The sequence below is a fragment of the Triturus cristatus genome, chromosome 3_1 (genome assembly GCF_964204655.1).
Source record: "Triturus cristatus chromosome 3_1, aTriCri1.1, whole genome shotgun sequence".
Lineage (NCBI taxonomy): Eukaryota > Metazoa > Chordata > Amphibia > Caudata > Salamandridae > Triturus > Triturus cristatus.
The window spans coordinates 44,640,505-44,660,139 of NC_140583.1; the positions used below are offsets into that span (position 1 = coordinate 44,640,505).

A 19,635-nucleotide genomic window follows, 5' to 3' on the forward strand; every position below is an offset into this window, starting at 1 on the left:
CATGCCAGTCAATACTGCACTGCTTCAATATGTCGATGATCTGCTGATCACAGCGAGAAGCGAGCCAGAATGTGAAAAAGCTTCTCTGACAGTTTTACATTTCCTAGCCGACAAGGGGCACAAGGTGTCTCCTTCTAAGCTGCAATTCTGTGTCCAGCGAGTTATTTATCTTGGTCACTCGCTGTCCAAGGAGGGAAGGCAGCTTACACCAGATCGCATCCAGTTAATTGCTAACATGTCAATACCCCAGACACAAAAGGAGGTGCGGGCTTTCATAGGCCTCACTTCATATTGTAGGCAGTGGATCCCTCAGTACGCATTTCTAGCAAAACCACTCATTCAGTTAACCACACAGGAGGCAGCCACATCGACTGTTCTCCCTTGGACTCAGGAACATACACAAGCTTTTGAAAGCCTAAAGGAAGCTTTATGTCAAGCACCTGTTTTAGCAACACCATGTTATAGCAAACATTTTACACTCTTTGTCACAGAACGCGAAGGTACTGCCTTGTCAGTACTCACTCAGGATCAAGCAGGATCACGCAAGCCATGTGCTTATTTTTCCAGTACATTAGATCCCGTAGCTCAGGCTTTGCCTGCATGCCTGAAATCAGTGGCAGCGACAGCTTTAGCAATCAGACAAAGCGATGCCATAGTGTTAGGACATCCATTGACAGTACAAGTACCACATGCAGTAGAGGTTCTTGTGAACCGAACACAAACACAACACTTGACCATAGCAAGACTTACCGGTTATGAACTGACATTGTTTCAACCACACATAGAGATCCGACGGTGTAATACATTGAATCCTGCTACACTATTGCCTGTAATTGGAACAGACCCACTAGCTCATGATTGTGTTGAAATCATTGAAATAAAGACGAAACCTAGACAAGACTTGACAGACGTTCCATTGTTAGATCCAGACCTGACGTTGTATGTAGACGGATCGTGCATGAGAACAAATACAGGAGATTTAGTGGCCGCGTATGCAGTCACAACAGACACTAAAGTTATTGAGACAAATTGTATAGATACTTTGTCAGCCCAAGCAGCAGAACTTATTGCTCTAACGCAAGCCTGTATTCAAGCCACAAATAAGAAAGTTAATGTATACACTGATTCACGTTATGCATTCGGAGTTGTACACGACTTCGGCGTGCTGTGGCGAGAGAGAGGTTATTTAACCTCCCATGGTGCCCACATTCAGCACGGACCCCTCATTCATGCTTTGTTAGACGCAATACATCTACCCACTGCTATATCGATTATGAAATGTAAAGCACACACGAAGGTTACTGATATCATTTCTCAAGGCAATGATTTAGCTGACAGAACAGCTAAACAGACTGCTCAGAATCGCACATTAGACATGACAAAGCCAATAGTTCAGACACCAACACAGTGTATGACAATTAAGGATCCCGCATTTGACGTAATTGACATACAGACACATGCCACAGCAGAAGAAATAAAGAAGTGGACTGAACTAGGAGGGATCCAGACAGATCAAGGATGGATGACGAAGGAGAAATCTGTATGGTTTCTCCCTGATTCCATGGTTCAAGCCATTATAGCTACAGTTCACAGTCCAGCACATTTAGGAGAGAAGGCTATGCTAGACAGCATTCAGCACATTTGGTTCAACAAACATTTACGAGCAGCAGCTAAACAAAAAGTTCGTACCTGTATGATATGTTGTCAGTTTAATCCAGGAAAGAGTGTTCACGTAGAGCAGGGTGGATTTCAGCCTCCTGACCATCCTTTTGAAGTCCTCCAGATGGATTATATTCAGATGGAACGTTGTCGAGGATTCAAATATGTTCTCGTAGTTGTCTGCGCTCTCTCCCGTTGGACAGAGGCATATCCCGTATCAGATTACACTGCCCCGACTACTGCCAAGCAGCTAGTTCGAGAATTCTTCCCACGGTACGGTTTACCACGTGTTGTATATTCAGATAACGGCCAGCCTTTCTCATCCGAATTAATGAAACATGTCTCACTTTTGTTGGGATATCAGTGGAAATTCCACTGTGTCCGACACCCCGAGGCAGCAGGTCTCGTGGAACGACATAATCAACTTTTAAAAATCAGATTGTCTAAAATATGTCAGGAAAAAGGTGTGGACTGGATAGTAGCCTTACCAGTTGCGCTATTTTACATGAGGATGGTAGCACACTCTCGAACAGGGCTATCCCCTTATGAGGTGATCTTTGGTAGACCACCGAATATGTGGGGGACGCCTATACCCCGTAAAATAACTGATGTTGACTGTAATATGCTGACAGATTACCTGGCTTCCTTGATGTCTGCACTACAATCTTGTCGTTCACAGGTAGTCGCAGCTTTTCCCGACAACACCGAGGTGAAACCTCATGATGTAATTCCCGGCGATTATGTTCTCGTCAGGAATTTTGATCGGAAAACCCAACTGGAGCCAAGGTGGAGGCTTCCTAAGTTGGTCCTGCTGACGACCAGAACAGCTGTGAAGATCGAAGGGAGAAAAGGCTGGGTGCATTCCAGCCATATCAAGAAATTTCATGGACTTCCTCCTGACACAAACAATACTCCCCGTGTGTCTTCCCCCATTGACTCAAAGCTACCTTTGGCTGAGGCCAGTAGCACCGAATTCTATAAGCAGAAACTCAGGTCCAGATCCAAACTGTCGGACGATTTGATTGTTTAAGTCCTCTCCAAGGTGAAGCGGTTGAATCTGTCCCGACATGTATCCCTTAGGTCTGAATGATGTAGAGTCCAGAATCATGATAAAACGACATGCTTATTGTAAATTACTGCGTAGCCACTGTATTGTGACTTTATTAATTTTGTTTTCCTTGAGTTTTTTAATAGTTACTGCAAGTATATTGTTGCATATGTATTATCCTGTTTCTAAACGTGCTTTCAATATAACTGATGAACATTCTTTTAGTGACCTACCCCCACATGAGTTGTCCTATAGACTTGCGCTGCGCAATAACACATTCATTAGTATGTTACATCATTCCCATCAGACTAGTAATGCCACCAATTGTTGGGTGTGTGGCCGACTCCCTCCCTATCAGAATAACAAAGGAGTTCTGCCTTTCTTTCCACATCCGTTCACACACAATGGCTCCTGTGGAGCATGGTTTAGTTTATTAAATTCCATAGACCCAGACACAGCAGTTTATCAACAACATTGGATATGGGGAAATCTGAATCTAGTTTTATTCAAAGTCTGTCACCCTAATAAGGAGGGTCACCCCAGTAGAACAGGAATTGATTTAGAAAATGAAGTGTATAAATTAGGTAATTTTACGCCTAATCTTATGATTTTGAATGTCAAATCCGAAGTTGAACTAATTCTGCCCACTATGTCAGTATTTCCAGTTAAGGGTGAATTATGTGTAAGAAAAGTTGGTTCCATACACATGGGCCATAGCCAATGCGTTACTACAGTAGAATATAGTGATCAAGGTAAATCTTCATTTAGAGCTTCTCGCCATTCTTACTTTATATGTGGTCAGACTGCATATATGCGTCTGCCTCTAGATTGGGATGGTACCTGTTACATAGCATTCCTTTTGCCACCTGTTTTTCTAGCTCCCCCTGATTATTATCGAAATGTTCATTTAGTACACAAAAGAGAGCGTAGAGATCTCCCAGTTGTCGATTATACTGAGACGGCATGGGACAAGTATGTAGATTTCAATAAAGGTATCTTTCCCTATATAGGTACAATATCAAATAGTAAGCTGATACGCAGACTCACCAAGACTCTTGAAGCTGTAGTAAACGAGACTATAGCCGCCCTAGGCAATCTGACAGAGGAACAATCAGTGATGAGAATTGTTGTTCTCCAGAATCGTCTTGTCCTTGACGTCATCCTGGCCGATAGGGGCGGAGCTTGCAGGGTCATCGGATCCAGCTGCTGCATATTTATACCAGAAAATTCGCCATCTGTATATAAAGCTATAACACGCCTTCATAAGATTGTGAGCCAGATACACGAGAATCCAGGCACTTGGACGTGGTCCGGGTGGTTTTGGAGTGTGATATCAGCCTGGGGATGGAGAGTTCTATCCTTCCTAGGTATTGGCCTTCTTATGCTTTTCAGTTGTTGTTTATGCCTGCAATGTGGACCAGCGATTTGTGGTCTGTGTGCCACATCATGCATTCCATATCACAGTTCTCGTTCAAAATACCGGAAGAAGAAGGAAGAAGAAATGATGCTCCATGAGCAAATCGATGGAATGATGAAGATTGATATCTCTTGAAGGGCAAGTAGGGGACAAGGAGGGAATGTGGAAATGTGGATTTTCCTGATCAGTTATGTCCCCTATCTTGGACCCCAACGGTTCTATATGCATGTTACAAGTACATGTATGTTCCCTCCAGTTCCAGTTTCTAAGACGCAAACATATGTGTGTCTACCGTCGACATGTTCTCTGTCAGATCCGCCATCGATGGGCTGGATATTCGATTCCTAAGTATGAAAGGCCACCGACTTTATATGGCTAAGTTACTACATTTTTACAGTTCAGGCAAGTAGGCCCGATTCTGTCCTCAAAGCCTTTCCCTGCTCTCTGTCTCTGACAGCTTCAGCTTGAGCTCGCATCTGTATCCATGAACTTTGTCCTACTCCCTGTGCAGCTAACGGTGCCTGCCTCGGCCAGTTTTCGCCTGCCTGCCAAGAAGCTGTATTTCACCTTCGAATTATCTATTTTGCTCTCCAGCCGATGCATTCCTGTCTAGTGATTTAGGTAAACATTTCCTTTAGCTCACAAGCAAAGGACTCAGCCTTTCCGTCCTCCTGCAAGTGATTCATAGCCCTGTTGCCATGGAAAGTTTTCTGCCTCTCGCATCTCATATAGACACTTAGGCGTTTGTGCACGCACACAGTCAGTATAGACTAGATTTTGTCCGAGAGTCCTTCCTTGTGGATAACATAGTTCTCTAAACATAGGATGTTAGATATGATTTGGGATTAGGTTGACTTGACCCCCCAGACTTCTCGTCTCCACATGTAGAGCTAAATGTCAAGTCCCCTTCACCCCCTAGTTGCACGTCACTCACACGTCATACTGCTGCGCGCGCATCTATGCCAAGTATTATCTTATAGATCCACCTATGTCTGATAATCCTAACCAATCATGTTCCTTTTATTCCTTATTACGCCTAGTTTCGATTACGTACCTGTTATGTTACTTTTCTTATCAAATGTTACGCCTTCTACATTCGTTTCATTGTAATGTACTTATTATAAAAATGCATGTCTGTCAATAAAGTATTGTACTTCACTTCCTGAACCCTCGTGGTGACGGAACCTGAAGGCCGCGACTCGAGTCGGCCATTTTTGATGGAATAAAGCCCATTTAGAAAACCTCTTATACCACGGATTCTGCCTCTTGTTATTTTGAGCTATTTTACTTTATTTTAAGATTCCGTATGAAATTCAGTCCGGTAAAGAAGATTTTATTTACCACAAGCCCCCCTACACAGCCTCAGGGACCACCACCTCCCCGGGGCACCAATTAAGAAAATGCAGGTGTTTGTTGTAGACCTTCGGCCTTGGAGACCACCACCTCCCTAAGGCTAAAGAGGAGATGGAAGGGGGGCCGCGCGGACCCCCTCCAGGAGTCTTTTGTTGCCTTGGGGACTGCCACCCTCCAAGGCTGAATCCAACAATGTCCCGGGGTGCCCACTAGCGGGACATTGCAGTTTGCTATGGCATGGCGTGTGCACTGCTCCCGCCATGCTTTAGCAGAAACTGCTTCGCTTTGTGGAACCGAGAGCATTGAAAATGCTCTTGCTTCCAGGAAACGAAGCAGAATTGCTTTTGAGCAAAGAGAGCTGCATGTTAGCTGCACCCTTTGTCCAAAAGCAATGCCGGCCCAGCAGAAGGCTGGGAGCTAGTAGGGGCCGTGGGGGCCTGGGGCTCCCCCCACGGTCCCCATTGATGTGGCCATGCCGCAAGGAATGGGGTCCCAGGTGCTAAAAGTGGCCTGGGAGGCGTGCCGCTCGGCCACCCTCCCTTTTTTAAATTTAAAATAAAAAATTGCCGGGTCACGAGGATGGGGTTCATGGGGCCAAAATCGACCTGGGGAGGGAGGGCAGTTCGACCCCTTCCTTTACAAAAAATAAAATAAATGACCACGCTCTGGGGGGTGGGGTCCTCTGGGCTGAAAATGGCTGGGGGAGGGGAGACGCTCAGCACCCCTCCCTTAACAAAAATATGTAAACAGAAATGGCCAGGCCTCAGGGAATGGGATCCCCAGGGCTAAAATCTGCCTGGGAAGGGGAAGAGGGGAGGTGCACGGTCCCCCCTCCTCTTTAAAAAAAATCAAAACACAAAGGGCCAGTCCCAGGGGATGGGGTACTCGGGCATACATCGGCCATGGGAGGGGTCCATGCTGCCTCCCTCCCTTTGTATTTATTGAAAAACAAAAAATAGGTTGGACCCCGGGGGTTGGGGTCCCTGTGGGCCAAAAGTGCTAAGGACACTTTCCTATAATTAAAAAAAATACAGGAACCGGCAACTCACTGGAGGCCCTGCCCCCTTTCACCACTACTCTGCAAACGTGCCTTCTGGTGCACTCTTGGTTGGGGGATATAGGTCTAGTCGCTACTAAGGGTCATTAGGGGCCAACTATCCCACCAGTACCTCCAGGAAGCCACACAGAGTGGGATTGCTGAGAGGTGGTCTGAGGCCATGCCCCTTTTTACAACACTCTGCAGATGCAACTCTTGGCGCACTGTTGGTGGGGGATGAGGTCCCCTTGTGTCCTGAGGACCTCAGGACTAAAGTTGACTTCATCCTCCAAGCAGAAATATGCCGGGAGATGCGTTTGCAGAGTGGTGGAGAAAGGGGGTGTGGTCTCGGACCACATCTTAGCAATTCAGCTGTGTGGAGCGTACTGGAGGTAACAGGAGGGCTAGTTGGCCCCCAGGGACCCTCAAGAGGCAAGGGGACAGCGTCCCCTAACCAAGAGCACGCCAGGAGGCGTGTTTGCAGAGTAGTTGAGAAAGGGGGTGGGGCCTGCGACCACCTTTCAGCAATCACACTGTGTGGGGCTTACTGGAGTTTTTAATATTACATTTTTGGGTGAAAAATGTCAAAAGAAAAAGGAAAAAGAGACAAACCTTCCTTTGAGACGTTCTTTCAATATTTTAATTATTGGCTGAGGAGCACAAAAGTACACAGCTACCATCTCCAGGGTCCTTCCTTCAACTGCACAAAGGACATCTACCAGTTGAACACAAACATTCCAGGAATGCTTGCTAGTCAAGGCATTCCTGGTAGTCAAGCACCACAACAAAAACAAAATAGGCTGGTTGTCACTACCAGGACATGCCACACAGAAAGGCACATGTCCTACCTTTTAGTTACACAGCACCCTGGCCATAGGGCTATCTAGGACCTACCCTAGGCGTGACGTATGTGTAATAAAAGGGGAGTTTAAGACTTGGCAAGCAGTTTTTTAAATGCCAAGTTGAAGTGGCAAAAAACTGCACACAGAGGCTCTGGGGAGGCATGCATGAGGCAGGTTTGAAAGGCTACTTCTGTGGGTGGCACAAGTAGTGCTGCAGGCCAACTATTAGAATTGTAATTTATAGGCCTTGCGTATATTGGATACTGCTTTACAAGTGATTTAGAGGTAAATCAAATATCCCAAACAGGTGTAAACCAATCATACCATGTTTTATGGGAGAGAGCACATGCACTTCAGCACTGATAAGCAGTGGTAAAATGCCCAGAGTTGTAAACCCAACAAAAAGATGGTCAGAAAAATTTGCAGAGGGAGGCAGAAATTTAGGGATAACCCTGCAAAAAGGCCAGGTCCAACAATGGGCCATCTCTGTCAGGATGAGGGGGGGGGAGCCTTCACTTTCCAAACTTCAACATCACATAGGCTCTGCTTCAGCACACTCATAAAGGGTTTCATACTAGTCTTTTGTGCCCCCAAAAAAGCTGTGGCCGGGGCAGGGATGCAGGACATTCCAGACACAGGGAGGGGGATGCTCTAGAAGCTTATCCGACTTCAAATGGGCATCAGGTATAAATAGTGGACTCCCATACCCAAATTTTCAGTACACATCTGGGTCTGTGGAAGACTAAGGACTGTTGTGCTCCTCTCTCCCAGAAGGACTGGTCTGCTGTCTGAGTAGGAGGGGCTGGACTTGCATGTTGAACCCAGGACTATCAAAGTGACCCCAAATGCTAGTTAGTTGGGCTCTGATTAGAGTCTCAAGTACAGAAAAGGCTCCCACCATCTTGAGCCCAAACCTGAACTCTGCCTGCTGAGAGTGGTGCCCGTCAAGTGCAGCACCCTTGGAAGTGGGGCTAAAGGTGCTCTGTCCACTCAGCTGCGGTCTCACCAGAACCAACACAGCAGGACGTAAACCCGACACAGCTCTTCACAGTGCCTCATTGTAACCGAAGCAGTCTCGACGCAAACCTGCATCACAGCCTGCCCAGCACCTCGGAACCGATGCAGAATGATGCAGCCTCGAACCAAGCCTGCCTCGCAGCTCTCACAGCTCATTGGAACCGCCACTGGGAGACGCATCCTTGACACTTCATCAATGCAGACATCACCGCTTTCCGGGACTGTTGCTGCAACGGTATACGCTCTGCAACCAGGATTTAAGGTACATTGCTCAGAGGGACTCACATGGTCCCTGTATCTGGCCTGCACTCCATCATAGTCAGCACAAACTTGTGACATTGTCCCAGTCCAGCACGGCCAGATAACCACAGTTGGGGCATGGTGCTTTTAAGCAGTACTTTTACTTAGATCTTCAAAATTGCATCACTCATTTTCTACTAATTGGACTTATGTCAAATAATTTATTTAAGTTTACTGTATTTTTCTGTAGTAGTCTGTTGTGTTCTATTTTCACTTTATTACTGTTTGAAGTTCTGCATAAATACTTTACACATTGTCTCTAAATCGAGCCTAACTAATGTGTACCAAGTTGCCAGAGGATTAAGCATAAGTTCATGTGAGGTTTGCTTGTGTTTCTCTCTGACAAGAATTGTGGTTGCTGCTTGAGTAGGGTTTCACCTCCCTCAACCAGTATCCCAATGTCCTACAGTGTGTAATAGTCTCTACCACTCACTCAGAATGTTCATGTTTTGGGCTCTTCTTTTTATGCAGTGTTGTCTCTTACGTTTGTTGGTTTCCAGGATTTGACTGGAGGTGTATTTTATGCTGCTTGTTGCTGCACTCTTCTCCTCTGCCAGTCTCTGGAGTGATAAGACAGCTTCCTTTAATTTTGTAGAACCTACAAACATATAAAGCAATACTTAATCTCTGTCATTTGGGTAGGACTAAAGAGAGCTGGATGTGAATGGAGATGTTCATCTTTCTGTGCATTTCCACGTGTAGATGACTGATATATGAAAGAAATGTTTCTGGTTTACTTTTTGAATTAATAATGTGCTGTGTGTGTCTTCCTGGCCTACAATAGTAGTGCGTGGGAGTAATCTCAAAGGAGATTCATGTTAAAATATGTTGTACTGGTGAGCACATGTCATTTACTACATAGAGGTCATCACTTTACGAGTGTATAAAACACAATGTAGGTGCATTTGCACAATACATATTATCACTAGTGCGAGCCTCTCTCTAACAGCTGTCTGTTTATCTTTCTGTTCTGTGACATCACTAGGACCAATGTAAAGTGAATGCTCAGCCGTGAAAGGTTAGAGGTCAGCCCATACCTCTCTCTGTTGAAAGGTTACATGAGGTTCAAGCTTCCATCTGAAACTTAAAACAGGTGCATGTTTGAGGTTGAATCAGCTGGTGGTGGAAGCTCTCTTGGTCAATTTAAATGTGGATTTCTTCTGGGTGCAGGAACCGGTCAAGGGTTCGACCAAACGCACATGGCATGTGGCATGCTGCAGGTGCAGAAACATTTCATTTGGATGTATTAAAATCTCGATGTATTGTTCCCAGAATGTAACCCAATAATTACACAATAGTGTATTGATACTGCTAGAATCGCTCTCTGTCCCTCTCCGTTCACCTTCAATCCCTGCTTCTCTACCCATAGCTCTCTCTTGTTCTCCCACCAGCCTCTCTTTCTGTATATCTCACTCTCTCTTGCAGTTTACCTCTCGCTTTCTATTCCTCCTTTCTCCCACAATCTCTTTGCCTATTCTTCTTTCTATCTCACTCCATCTCATTTCCTCTATCTGTCCCCTCGCTCTTTCTTTTCTCTGCTTCTGGCTTTCTCTCTCCCCTTTTCTCTGAAACTTTCTCAAACTTCCTCTCTTTCTTTTTTCTGTCACCATATCTCTCTCCCTCCCTCTTTGTCTCCGAAAGAGATCAGCAGTGGAGTACTCCAGGGTTCTTCCATGAACCCCAGCCTCTTCGTCTAAATGGTCCCCCTCGCACAATCATCAGAAGTCACAGACTCAACATCGTCTCATATGCCGACGACACCCAGATGATCATCTCTCTCACCAACGAACCCACAACTACTAGAACCAACTTCCACAACGGAATGAAGGCCATTGCTACCTGGATGAAAGACAGCTCCCTCAATCTCCACTTGGACAAGACCGAAGTACTCATCCTGGGACATACCCCTTCAGCTTGGTACGACTGCTGGTGGCCAGCCGCTCTGGGATCTCCCCCCCCCCACCCCGACGGCGGACCACCCACGCAACCTCAGCATCATACTGGACCCATTGCTCACTATGAACCACCAAATCAATGCAGTTTTCTCAGTCTGCCTCCACACGCTCCGCCTGCTTTGAAAGACATTCAGATGGATCCCCACAAAATCCAGATAAATGGTCTCTAACGCACTCATTACCAGCAGACTCGACTATGGGAATGCACTCTGTTAGATCTGGGGGTCTCTAGTTGGCAGAGGTATTCACCTTGGACCAAATAGGGACCCTTGCTTCTAGTCAGGGTACAGGGACACACACGGTAGATAACCCCTGCTCACCCTCTAGGTAGCTTGGCTCGAGCAGACAGGCTTATCCCCAAGGCAATGTGTAAGGTATTTGCACGTAGACACCACGATGATCCCCCCTCCGCACACCACAAACTTAGACCACACAGGTGAGTTATATCAAAAATAATATATCTTTATCTAGTTTCCGCAGTTGAAATCAAGCATCACAGGTTTACACAACAATCGCTTTCTTGGTTGGTCGGGATCGTCAGACGATAGTCTCTAGTCTCTTGAGTGATTCGATACTCACGGAGAATGAATCACTTTGTAGGCCCTCGATGTTTTAGGCAGCTACGTTGCTCCGGCGGTGTCACTGCGCTCGTTGCACGAGCGCTCCTCGGGCTGTTCGATGCAAGGATTCCACCACTCCCTCGACGAGCCCCCAGTGACGATGTCGACGTCACCGGAGTCAGCCACTCACTGCGCGGCTTCGTAGAGCAGGGAAATACGACTCTCGGTCTGCTTCAGGCCTCCGGGTCGCGGCAAGGCACGTGCCGATGAGCACGTCGATCTTCTTGATGCGGCAACCGGTGTCAGGCCCGGCTCGGTGCGGTACTCTCCAGCAAGACAGAGAGCAGCCAGCCCACCTCACAGGCAGATGTTGAGAAGCTTGGTAGAACAGTCCACGGTCCCTGCGGCACACAGCAGCGCAGGTGGGACACAGCAGAGTCTTGAGTTCTTGGCAACCTTTCTATCCCTGGGTTGCGAAACAGGAGGCCAGCTCTTCTCAGGCCCTTGGAGATTCAGTTGAAGACACAGCACACAGCAAAGTCTTGTTTGGTCAAGTGGATAGGGTCAGCACACAGCAAGACCCCTTCTCCTCCTCAGCTTCAGTTGCACAGCAGAACAGGTCAGCCTTTAGAGCACACAGCACGGCAATCTTCCTTTAGTTCTTCAGCGGTCCGTCTTTCAGCAGAGGTTCCTCTTGATGGTCGAATCTAAAAATCTGTTGTCAGGGGTCTTGTACTTATACCCCTAGAAGTCTTTGAAGTCTTTGTGCAAGTGGGTCCTGAGCCCGGTCTGATCCAGTTCTGGGTGTTGCTGGAGCACTTTGTTTTCCTGGCTCCTACATTCTTTTCAGAGCGAGGGGCAAGGTCGTCAGCCGCCCAGCAGGTGGTGGAGCCAGCAGAGTGGCAGGCAGGCACAGCCCTATTCAATCCCAGGTGCTATCTCCTCCCTCCACTCTCCTTGCGATCGTCGCTATTCAGCAGAGGGCTGACTCAGCCAACCTCCCGGGGGATCCCCAACCCCTGTCACTCTCGAACCAGACAGTCAATCCACAAGCGCGCCCAGGCACACAGAAGGGTCAGACAAGAGAACAGCGACTCTCTAAAAAGTACTGTTCTCCAACTCAGGATTTAAAAACAATCTCTCCTAAAAGATGTGTTATTAAATGCTGAGCTCAGGGATATCAAACACTCATGTCTTATCTTGTTCGTATGAGAAGATAGGCGGATAGCCATTGGCACCCGCCTCCCTCATGTTAGCCTATGGAACAAGATAACCTTGCAGTAGTGAACACACAAAATGGCCGGTGTTCACTACCAGAACATGTTACCTGCACTAGTACATGCTCTACCTTCTCCATACACTGCACCCTGCCCAGGGGGGTACCTTGGGCCTTCCATAGGGATGACTGACGTGTATGAAAAGGGAAGGGTTAGGCCCGGCCAGTGTGGACACTGGCCAGGGGGACATGGCAGTCCGGGGACTGCAGGCAGGCCTGCGGCGGCAGGCCTGAGACACTGTTTTAGGGCTACACAGGTGGGTGGCGTAATCAGCGCTGCAGACCCACTAGTAGCATCTGTCATCACCAGCCCTGGCACACACAGTGCACTTTACTAGGGACTTCATGGTGATACAGATATGCCAATCAGGTATATCCAATCAATACGATATTTTACACAGGGAGCACTTACACTCTGGCACTGATTAGCAGTGGCAGAGTGTCCAAAGCATCTAAACCAGCAAAACGGAATCCAGCACAGCATCGAAAATCCATGTAGCAGAGGCAAAGGATAGGGGAAAAACCCACGCCAAGGATGTCAGGTCTAACACGTGTCCCCTCCAGCTGAAAGCGGGGAGAACTACCCACCCTCTTGGGAGTTCTCATCGCTAAGGCGGAAAAACCTGGACAGACCATCAGCATTGGCGTGCTCTGTACCGGGACGGTGTTCCACCGTAAAGTCCATTCCCTGTAGGGAGATGGACCACCTCAACAGTTTTGGATTCTCACCCCTCATCTGCATTAACCATCTGAGGGGCCTGTGGTCGGTCTGAACACGGAAGTGAGTCCCAAACAGGTAGGGCCTCAGCTTCTTCAGGGCCCAGACCACAGCAAATGCTTCTCTCTCAATAGCGCTCCACCTCTGTTCCCTGGGAAGTAGCCTCCTACTAATGAAAGCTACGGGTTGGTCCCCGCCCTCGTCGTCCATCTGTGAGAGTACTGCTCCCACGCCTTGCTCTGAAGCGTCTGTCTGCACTACGAACTCACTCGAAAAGTCAGGCGCCTTAAGCACCGGTGCTGTGCACATTGCAGTTTTCAGGGCATCAAAAGCAGTTTGACAGGCCTCGGTCCAATTCACTTTCCTGGGCTGATTCCTAGAGGTTAGTTCCGTTAAGGGGGCAACAATGGTGCCGTATCCCTTGATGAACCGTCTGTAATACCCGGTGAGTCCTAGAAAGGCTCTCACCTCTGTCTGCGTCTTGGGGGGTTCCCAAGCCAGAATGGTATCGATCTTCGCCTGTAGGGGCGCCACCTGGCCACTCCCCACCTGGTGTCCCAAATACACCACTGATCCCTGCCCTATCTGGCACTTACTGGCCTTGATAGTGAGGCCTGCCTTCTGCAGCGCCCTCAACACTTCACAGAGGTGTTGCAAGTGTTCTTCCCAAGTGGAGCTGAACACAGCAATGTCGTCCAAGTACGCGGCGCTGAATTGCTCCAGCCCGGTCAGTACCCGGTTGACCAGTCTCTGGAAGGTGGCAGGGGCATTTTTCAATCCAAAGGGCATGACTCGAAACTGGAAGTGCCCCTCTGGCGTTGAAAATGCCGACCTCTCCTTTGCCCCGTCAGTTAAGGCAATCTGCCAGTACCCCGAAGTCAAATCGAAGGTGCTGAGGTACCGGGCAGCTCCTAACCGATCCACGAGCTCATCAGCTCTGGGGATGGGGTGCGCGTCAGTCTTGGTGACCGCATTGAGCCCGCGGTAGTCCACGCAAAACCGAAGTTCTGACGGGCCACCGGGTGTAGCAGATTTCTTGGGAACGAGGACCACTGGGCTAGCCCAGGGACTGCTAGAGGGCTCAATTACCCCTAACGCCAACATCTTGGAAACTTCTTCCTTTATGCTGGCCCTGACCTTGTCAGCTACTCTGTAAAACTTCTGTTTCACAGGCAGGCTATCTCCAGTGTCCACCTCATGGACGCACCAATTGGTGACACCTGGTGTCAGGGAGAACAGGGAGGCAAACTGACCCAACACCTGGCGACAGTCTCTCTGCTGCTCTGGGGTCAGTGTGGGCGAGAGGACCACACCATCTACTGACCCGTCTTGCTCCTTGGTTGCCAGGAGGTCAGGGAGAGGATCGCTATCCTCCTCCCCACCGTCATCTGTAGCCATGAGCATCGTCACTTCAGACCTCTCGAAGTGGGGTTTGAGGCGGTTTACATGCAAGACTCTAAGGGGCTGCCTAGGAGTCTTCATGTTGATCAGGTAGGTCACCTCACTCTTGCGCTCTACCACCTCATATGGCCCAGTCCACTTGTCACGGAGCGCACAAGGCTCCACCGGCGCCATTACCCACACTTTCTGCCCGGGATGAAATTCTACCAGAGTGGTATTCTGGTCGTACCATCTTTTCATCTCCTCCTGGCTGGCTTCTAGGTTCTCCTGAGCGAGCTTCCTGAAGCGCTGCGTTTGGTTGCGGATGGCCAGCACATAGCTGAACACGTCCTGGGGGGTCTTCCCACGGGATTTCTCCCACCCCTCCTTCACCAGTGTGAGAGGTCCTCTAACAGGGTGGCCATACAGCAGTTCAAAGGGGCTGAACCCTAAGGACTTCTGGGGCACCTCCCTGTAGGCAAACAACAGGCATGGTAACAAGACGTCCCACTTCCGTCTCATGGGCTCCGCTAGGCCCATAATCATACCTTTCAGGGTGCGGTTGAACCTTTCAACCAACCCGTTTCCTTGAGGGTGGTAAGGAGTGGTGAACTTATACGTTACTCCACACTCCTCCCACAGAGACTTCATATACCTAGAGATGAAGTTGGTACCCCGGTCGGAGACCACCTCTCGGGGGAACCCCACACGGGAAAAGATCCCCATCAATGCACGGCCCACCACGGGTGCTGTGATTGTCCTGAGAGGGACTGCTTCCGGGTACCGAGTGGCGTGATCCACCAAGACCAGGATAAACCTGTTGCCTAAGGCGGTCTTGGGATCCAGGGGCCCTACGATATCAATGCCCACCCGCTCGAAAGGGGTGCTCACTACAGGAAACGGCTGGAGGGGCGCCACGCACTTCCCTCCGCTCTTACCACTGGCTTGACAGGTTTGGCATGACTTACAAAAGGTACCGACGTGCTTCTTCATCTGGGGCCAGTAGAAGTGGGTGACAAGCCTGTGATAGGTCTTGTCTTGCCCCAGATGTCCTGCGAGAGGCACGTCGTGAGCCAGACCCAGTAAGAAGTTCCTGAAGTGCTCGGGTACCACCAGCACACGGGCTGCACCGGGCTCAGCGAACTTAGGCTCACTATACAGTAAGTCATCTTCCCAGTAGATCAAATGTTCCTTGGACCCTAGGCCTGCTGCCTGGTCTGCAGCCTGCTGCCGCACACCAATGAGAGAAGGGCACTCCTTCTGAGCCTGGCAGAATTCCTCCCTGGAGGGGCCACCCTCTTGCTGCCAATGGGTCAGCTCAGGCAACTCCCCCAGTTCGGCCACCTGCTCCCCTGTAGGTTCCAGGGCATCCCCCTCAGGTTCTGCTTCCTCCTGGACCGTGGGAACAGTGGGGGCTGGTTTCCCGCGCCCTCTGCCCCTTCCTCTCCTGGCAGGTTCCTGGGCCCTTGTTCCAGGCTCCAGTTCTACTAATCCACCCTTACTGGTTGTCATGGCACGTGTGGATACACAGATCCACGCTGGCAGTCCTAACATTTCCAAGTGAGTTCTGCGCTCTACGTCCTTCCATGGAGAACTCTCCAGGTCGTTACCCAACAGACAATCTACCGGCAAGGCATCACTGACACAGACTTCCAAGGTACCAGAGACTCCCCCCCATGTAAAGGGAACACGCGCCATCTTGCAGAGGCGAACTGAAGTGTCAGCTGCCACTACTGGGCGGAGCACATTGGGAATTACTTGCTCTTCAGACACCCACTGACACCTGACAGATGTCACACTAGCCCCGGTGTCTCTCAGAGCCTCTACCTCCCTCCCATTGATGGTCACCTTTTGCCCGTATTTCTTAGTGTTAGCGGGTATCAAGGCATCCCGGACCATCTCTTGGTCTCCTAACGAGACAAGGGTCATCATAGCTAATCCCTCTTCCCCACTGGAAATCAAATCCCCTCCCAAAGCTACACTAGCTAACCCTGGGACTGGAGCAGCAGCTGGTGCTGGGGGTTTGTTGGGACATTTAGGGGCGATGTGCCCCACTTCCCTACAAGCATAGCAAGTAGGCGGTGGTCTGTTGCCCTTAGGGGGCCAGGACCTCTTCGGCTTGGGGGCTTGGGACTCCTTCTCCTGGGAACTGTTTTGGGGCCCTTTACAGAACTCCTTACTGTTACCCTTGTCCTCCCCACCTTTCTGCTGGGGACCCTGTCCACCCTTGGCTGGCATACTTACCACCCCTTTGTTGACCCTGGTGCTAGTCCAGCGGTCGGCCTCTTTAGCAAGCTCACTGGGATCAGTTAACTTGCTGTCTAAAAGATGCTGGCGCAGCTCTGGAACACATAGACTACTCAAGTGCTCCCAACTAATCAAGTGACACAACCCCACATAATCAGTAACTTTGCTGCCCTTTATCCAACCTTCCAGTGCACGCGTGTACATACTCACACACTCCACCCACGTACTCGAATCAAGTTTCTTGAAGTTCCTAAACTTCTGTCGGTACTGTTCTGGTGTAAGCCCATACCTGAGGCATAAGGCCTCCTTCATCGTGGGGTAGGTTAAGGTCCCTGCTGTTTCTAAGGGTGCTAAAACATCCCTCCCAGAGGCCTCAAAATGCTTCCACAATCCTGCTCCCCAACTTTTCTCAGGCACTTCATTCATCTTCAAGGCAAGCTCATAGGATCTAAACCACGCATAGATATCCTCACCCTTCTGATAATTCTGCACCAAATCTTTCGGTATGTATACCTTACCCGCCTGTACTGGTTGTGCGCTGCCACCATTCGGACTGGACGCCACCTGTTTGGCTTTAATGTCCAGCTCCCTCATGCTCAACTCATGAGCCAACTGGAGTTTCTTCTCTTCCAAAGCAAGAGCATTCCTCCTCTCCTCCGCCTCTTTCTCACTGTCAAGGCGCAGTTTCCTTTCTTCCGCTTGAGCTTTGAGCTTAAAAAGTTCAATCTCGTGGGCTCTAACCCTCTGGTTTTCCTCCAGCTCCTCTGGAGAGAGGCTCCTACTGGAATGGGCGCTGCCAGCCCTCGACGCTGGCCTATTCACTGGCAGGTCATCGGATCCAAATCCGTGCTCCGGTGTGCCATCCCCTTCAGTAGTTTCCTCGGTTGCGCCATTCTTGGCCTCCCACCAGGCCCTTAGAGCTTTCTGTAGCTCCGTCCTGTTGGCGCTGCCCTTCGCTGGGCATCCAAGCTGCTTGCAGAATTGCTTTAGGTGCTCCTTCTTGTACGTGAGCAACTTCTCTACTTCAAATTGCAATTCCGACTCCTCACCTACTCCATTCAGAGACATGATGCTTCGTCGATCCTCCAAGAATAGTCTTCGCTAAAACTTCGTGCGATGCAACTGCTTACTAGATTAGTGATGTACGAAGAATCACTGCAGGTCAAGTGCAAATACTGGTTCTAATCCGCACCGCTGACCACCAATGTTAGATCTGGGGTTCTCTAGTTGGCAGAGGTATTCACCTTGGACCAAATAGGGACCCTTGCTTCTAGTCAGGGTACAGGGACACACACGGTAGATAACCCCTGCTCACCCTCTAGGTAGCTTGGCTCGAGCAGACAGGCTTATCCCCAAGGCAATGTGTAAGGTATTTGCACGTAGACACCACGATGATCCCCCCTCCGCACACCACAAACTTAGACCACACAGGTGAGTTATATCAAAAATAATATATCTTTATCTAGTTTCCGCAGTTGAAATCAAGCATCACAGGTTTACACAACAATCGCTTTCTTGGTTGGTCGGGATCGTCAGACGATAGTCTCTAGTCTCTTGAGTGATTCGATACTCACGGAGAATGAATCACTTTGTAGGCCCTCGATGTTTTAGGCAGCTACGTTGCTCCGGCGGTGTCACTGCGCTCGTTGCACGAGCGCTCCTCGGGCTGTTCGATGCAAGGATTCCACCACTCCCTCGACGAGCCCCCAGTGACGATGTCGACGTCACCGGAGTCAGCCACTCACTGCGCGGCTTCGTAGAGCAGGGAAATACGACTCTCGGTCTGCTTCAGGCCTCCGGGTCGCGGCAAGGCACGTGCCGATGAGCACGTCGATCTTCTTGATGCGGCAACCGGTGTCAGGCCCGGCTCGGTGCGGTACTCTCCAGCAAGACAGAGAGCAGCCAGCCCACCTCACAGGCAGATGTTGAGAAGCTTGGTAGAACAGTCCACGGTCCCTGCGGCACACAGCAGCGCAGGTGGGACACAGCAGAGTCTTGAGTTCTTGGCAACCTTTCTATCCCTGGGTTGCGAAACAGGAGGCCAGCTCTTCTCAGGCCCTTGGAGATTCAGTTGAAGACACAGCACACAGCAAAGTCTTGTTTGGTCAAGTGGATAGGGTCAGCACACAGCAAGACCCCTTCTCCTCCTCAGCTTCAGTTGCACAGCAGAACAGGTCAGCCTTTAGAGCACACAGCACGGCAATCTTCCTTTAGTTCTTCAGCGGTCCGTCTTTCAGCAGAGGTTCCTCTTGATGGTCGAATCTAAAAATCTGTTGTCAGGGGTCTTGTACTTATACCCCTAGAAGTCTTTGAAGTCTTTGTGCAAGTGGGTCCTGAGCCCGGTCTGATCCAGTTCTGGGTGTTGCTGGAGCACTTTGTTTTCCTGGCTCCTACATTCTTTTCAGAGCGAGGGGCAAGGTCGTCAGCCGCCCAGCAGGTGGTGGAGCCAGCAGAGTGGCAGGCAGGCACAGCCCTATTCAATCCCAGGTGCTATCTCCTCCCTCCACTCTCCTTGCGATCGTCGCTATTCAGCAGAGGGCTGACTCAGCCAACCTCCCGGGGGATCCCCAACCCCTGTCACTCTCGAACCAGACAGTCAATCCACAAGCGCGCCCAGGCACACAGAAGGGTCAGACAAGAGAACAGCGACTCTCTAAAAAGTACTGTTCTCCAACTCAGGATTTAAAAACAATCTCTCCTAAAAGATGTGTTATTAAATGCTGAGCTCAGGGATATCAAACACTCATGTCTTATCTTGTTCGTATGAGAAGATAGGCGGATAGCCATTGGCACCCGCCTCCCTCATGTTAGCCTATGGAACAAGATA

The 19,635-nt window shown here is 49.5% G+C and overlaps 1 protein-coding gene across 1 annotated transcript in view; it reads right to left on the reverse strand.

Annotated features, from left to right (window-relative positions):
- Window positions 1-19,635, reverse strand: part of LOC146859663 (astacin-like metalloendopeptidase) — a 139,011-nt gene that overhangs the window by 95,772 nt on the left and 23,604 nt on the right. Inside the window, exon 4 of the mRNA XM_085646725.1 lies at window positions 9,157-9,270. Within this exon, the coding sequence (XP_085502851.1) occupies window positions 9,157-9,270 (114 nt within the window). The remainder of the gene's footprint in view (window positions 1-9,156; window positions 9,271-19,635) is intronic.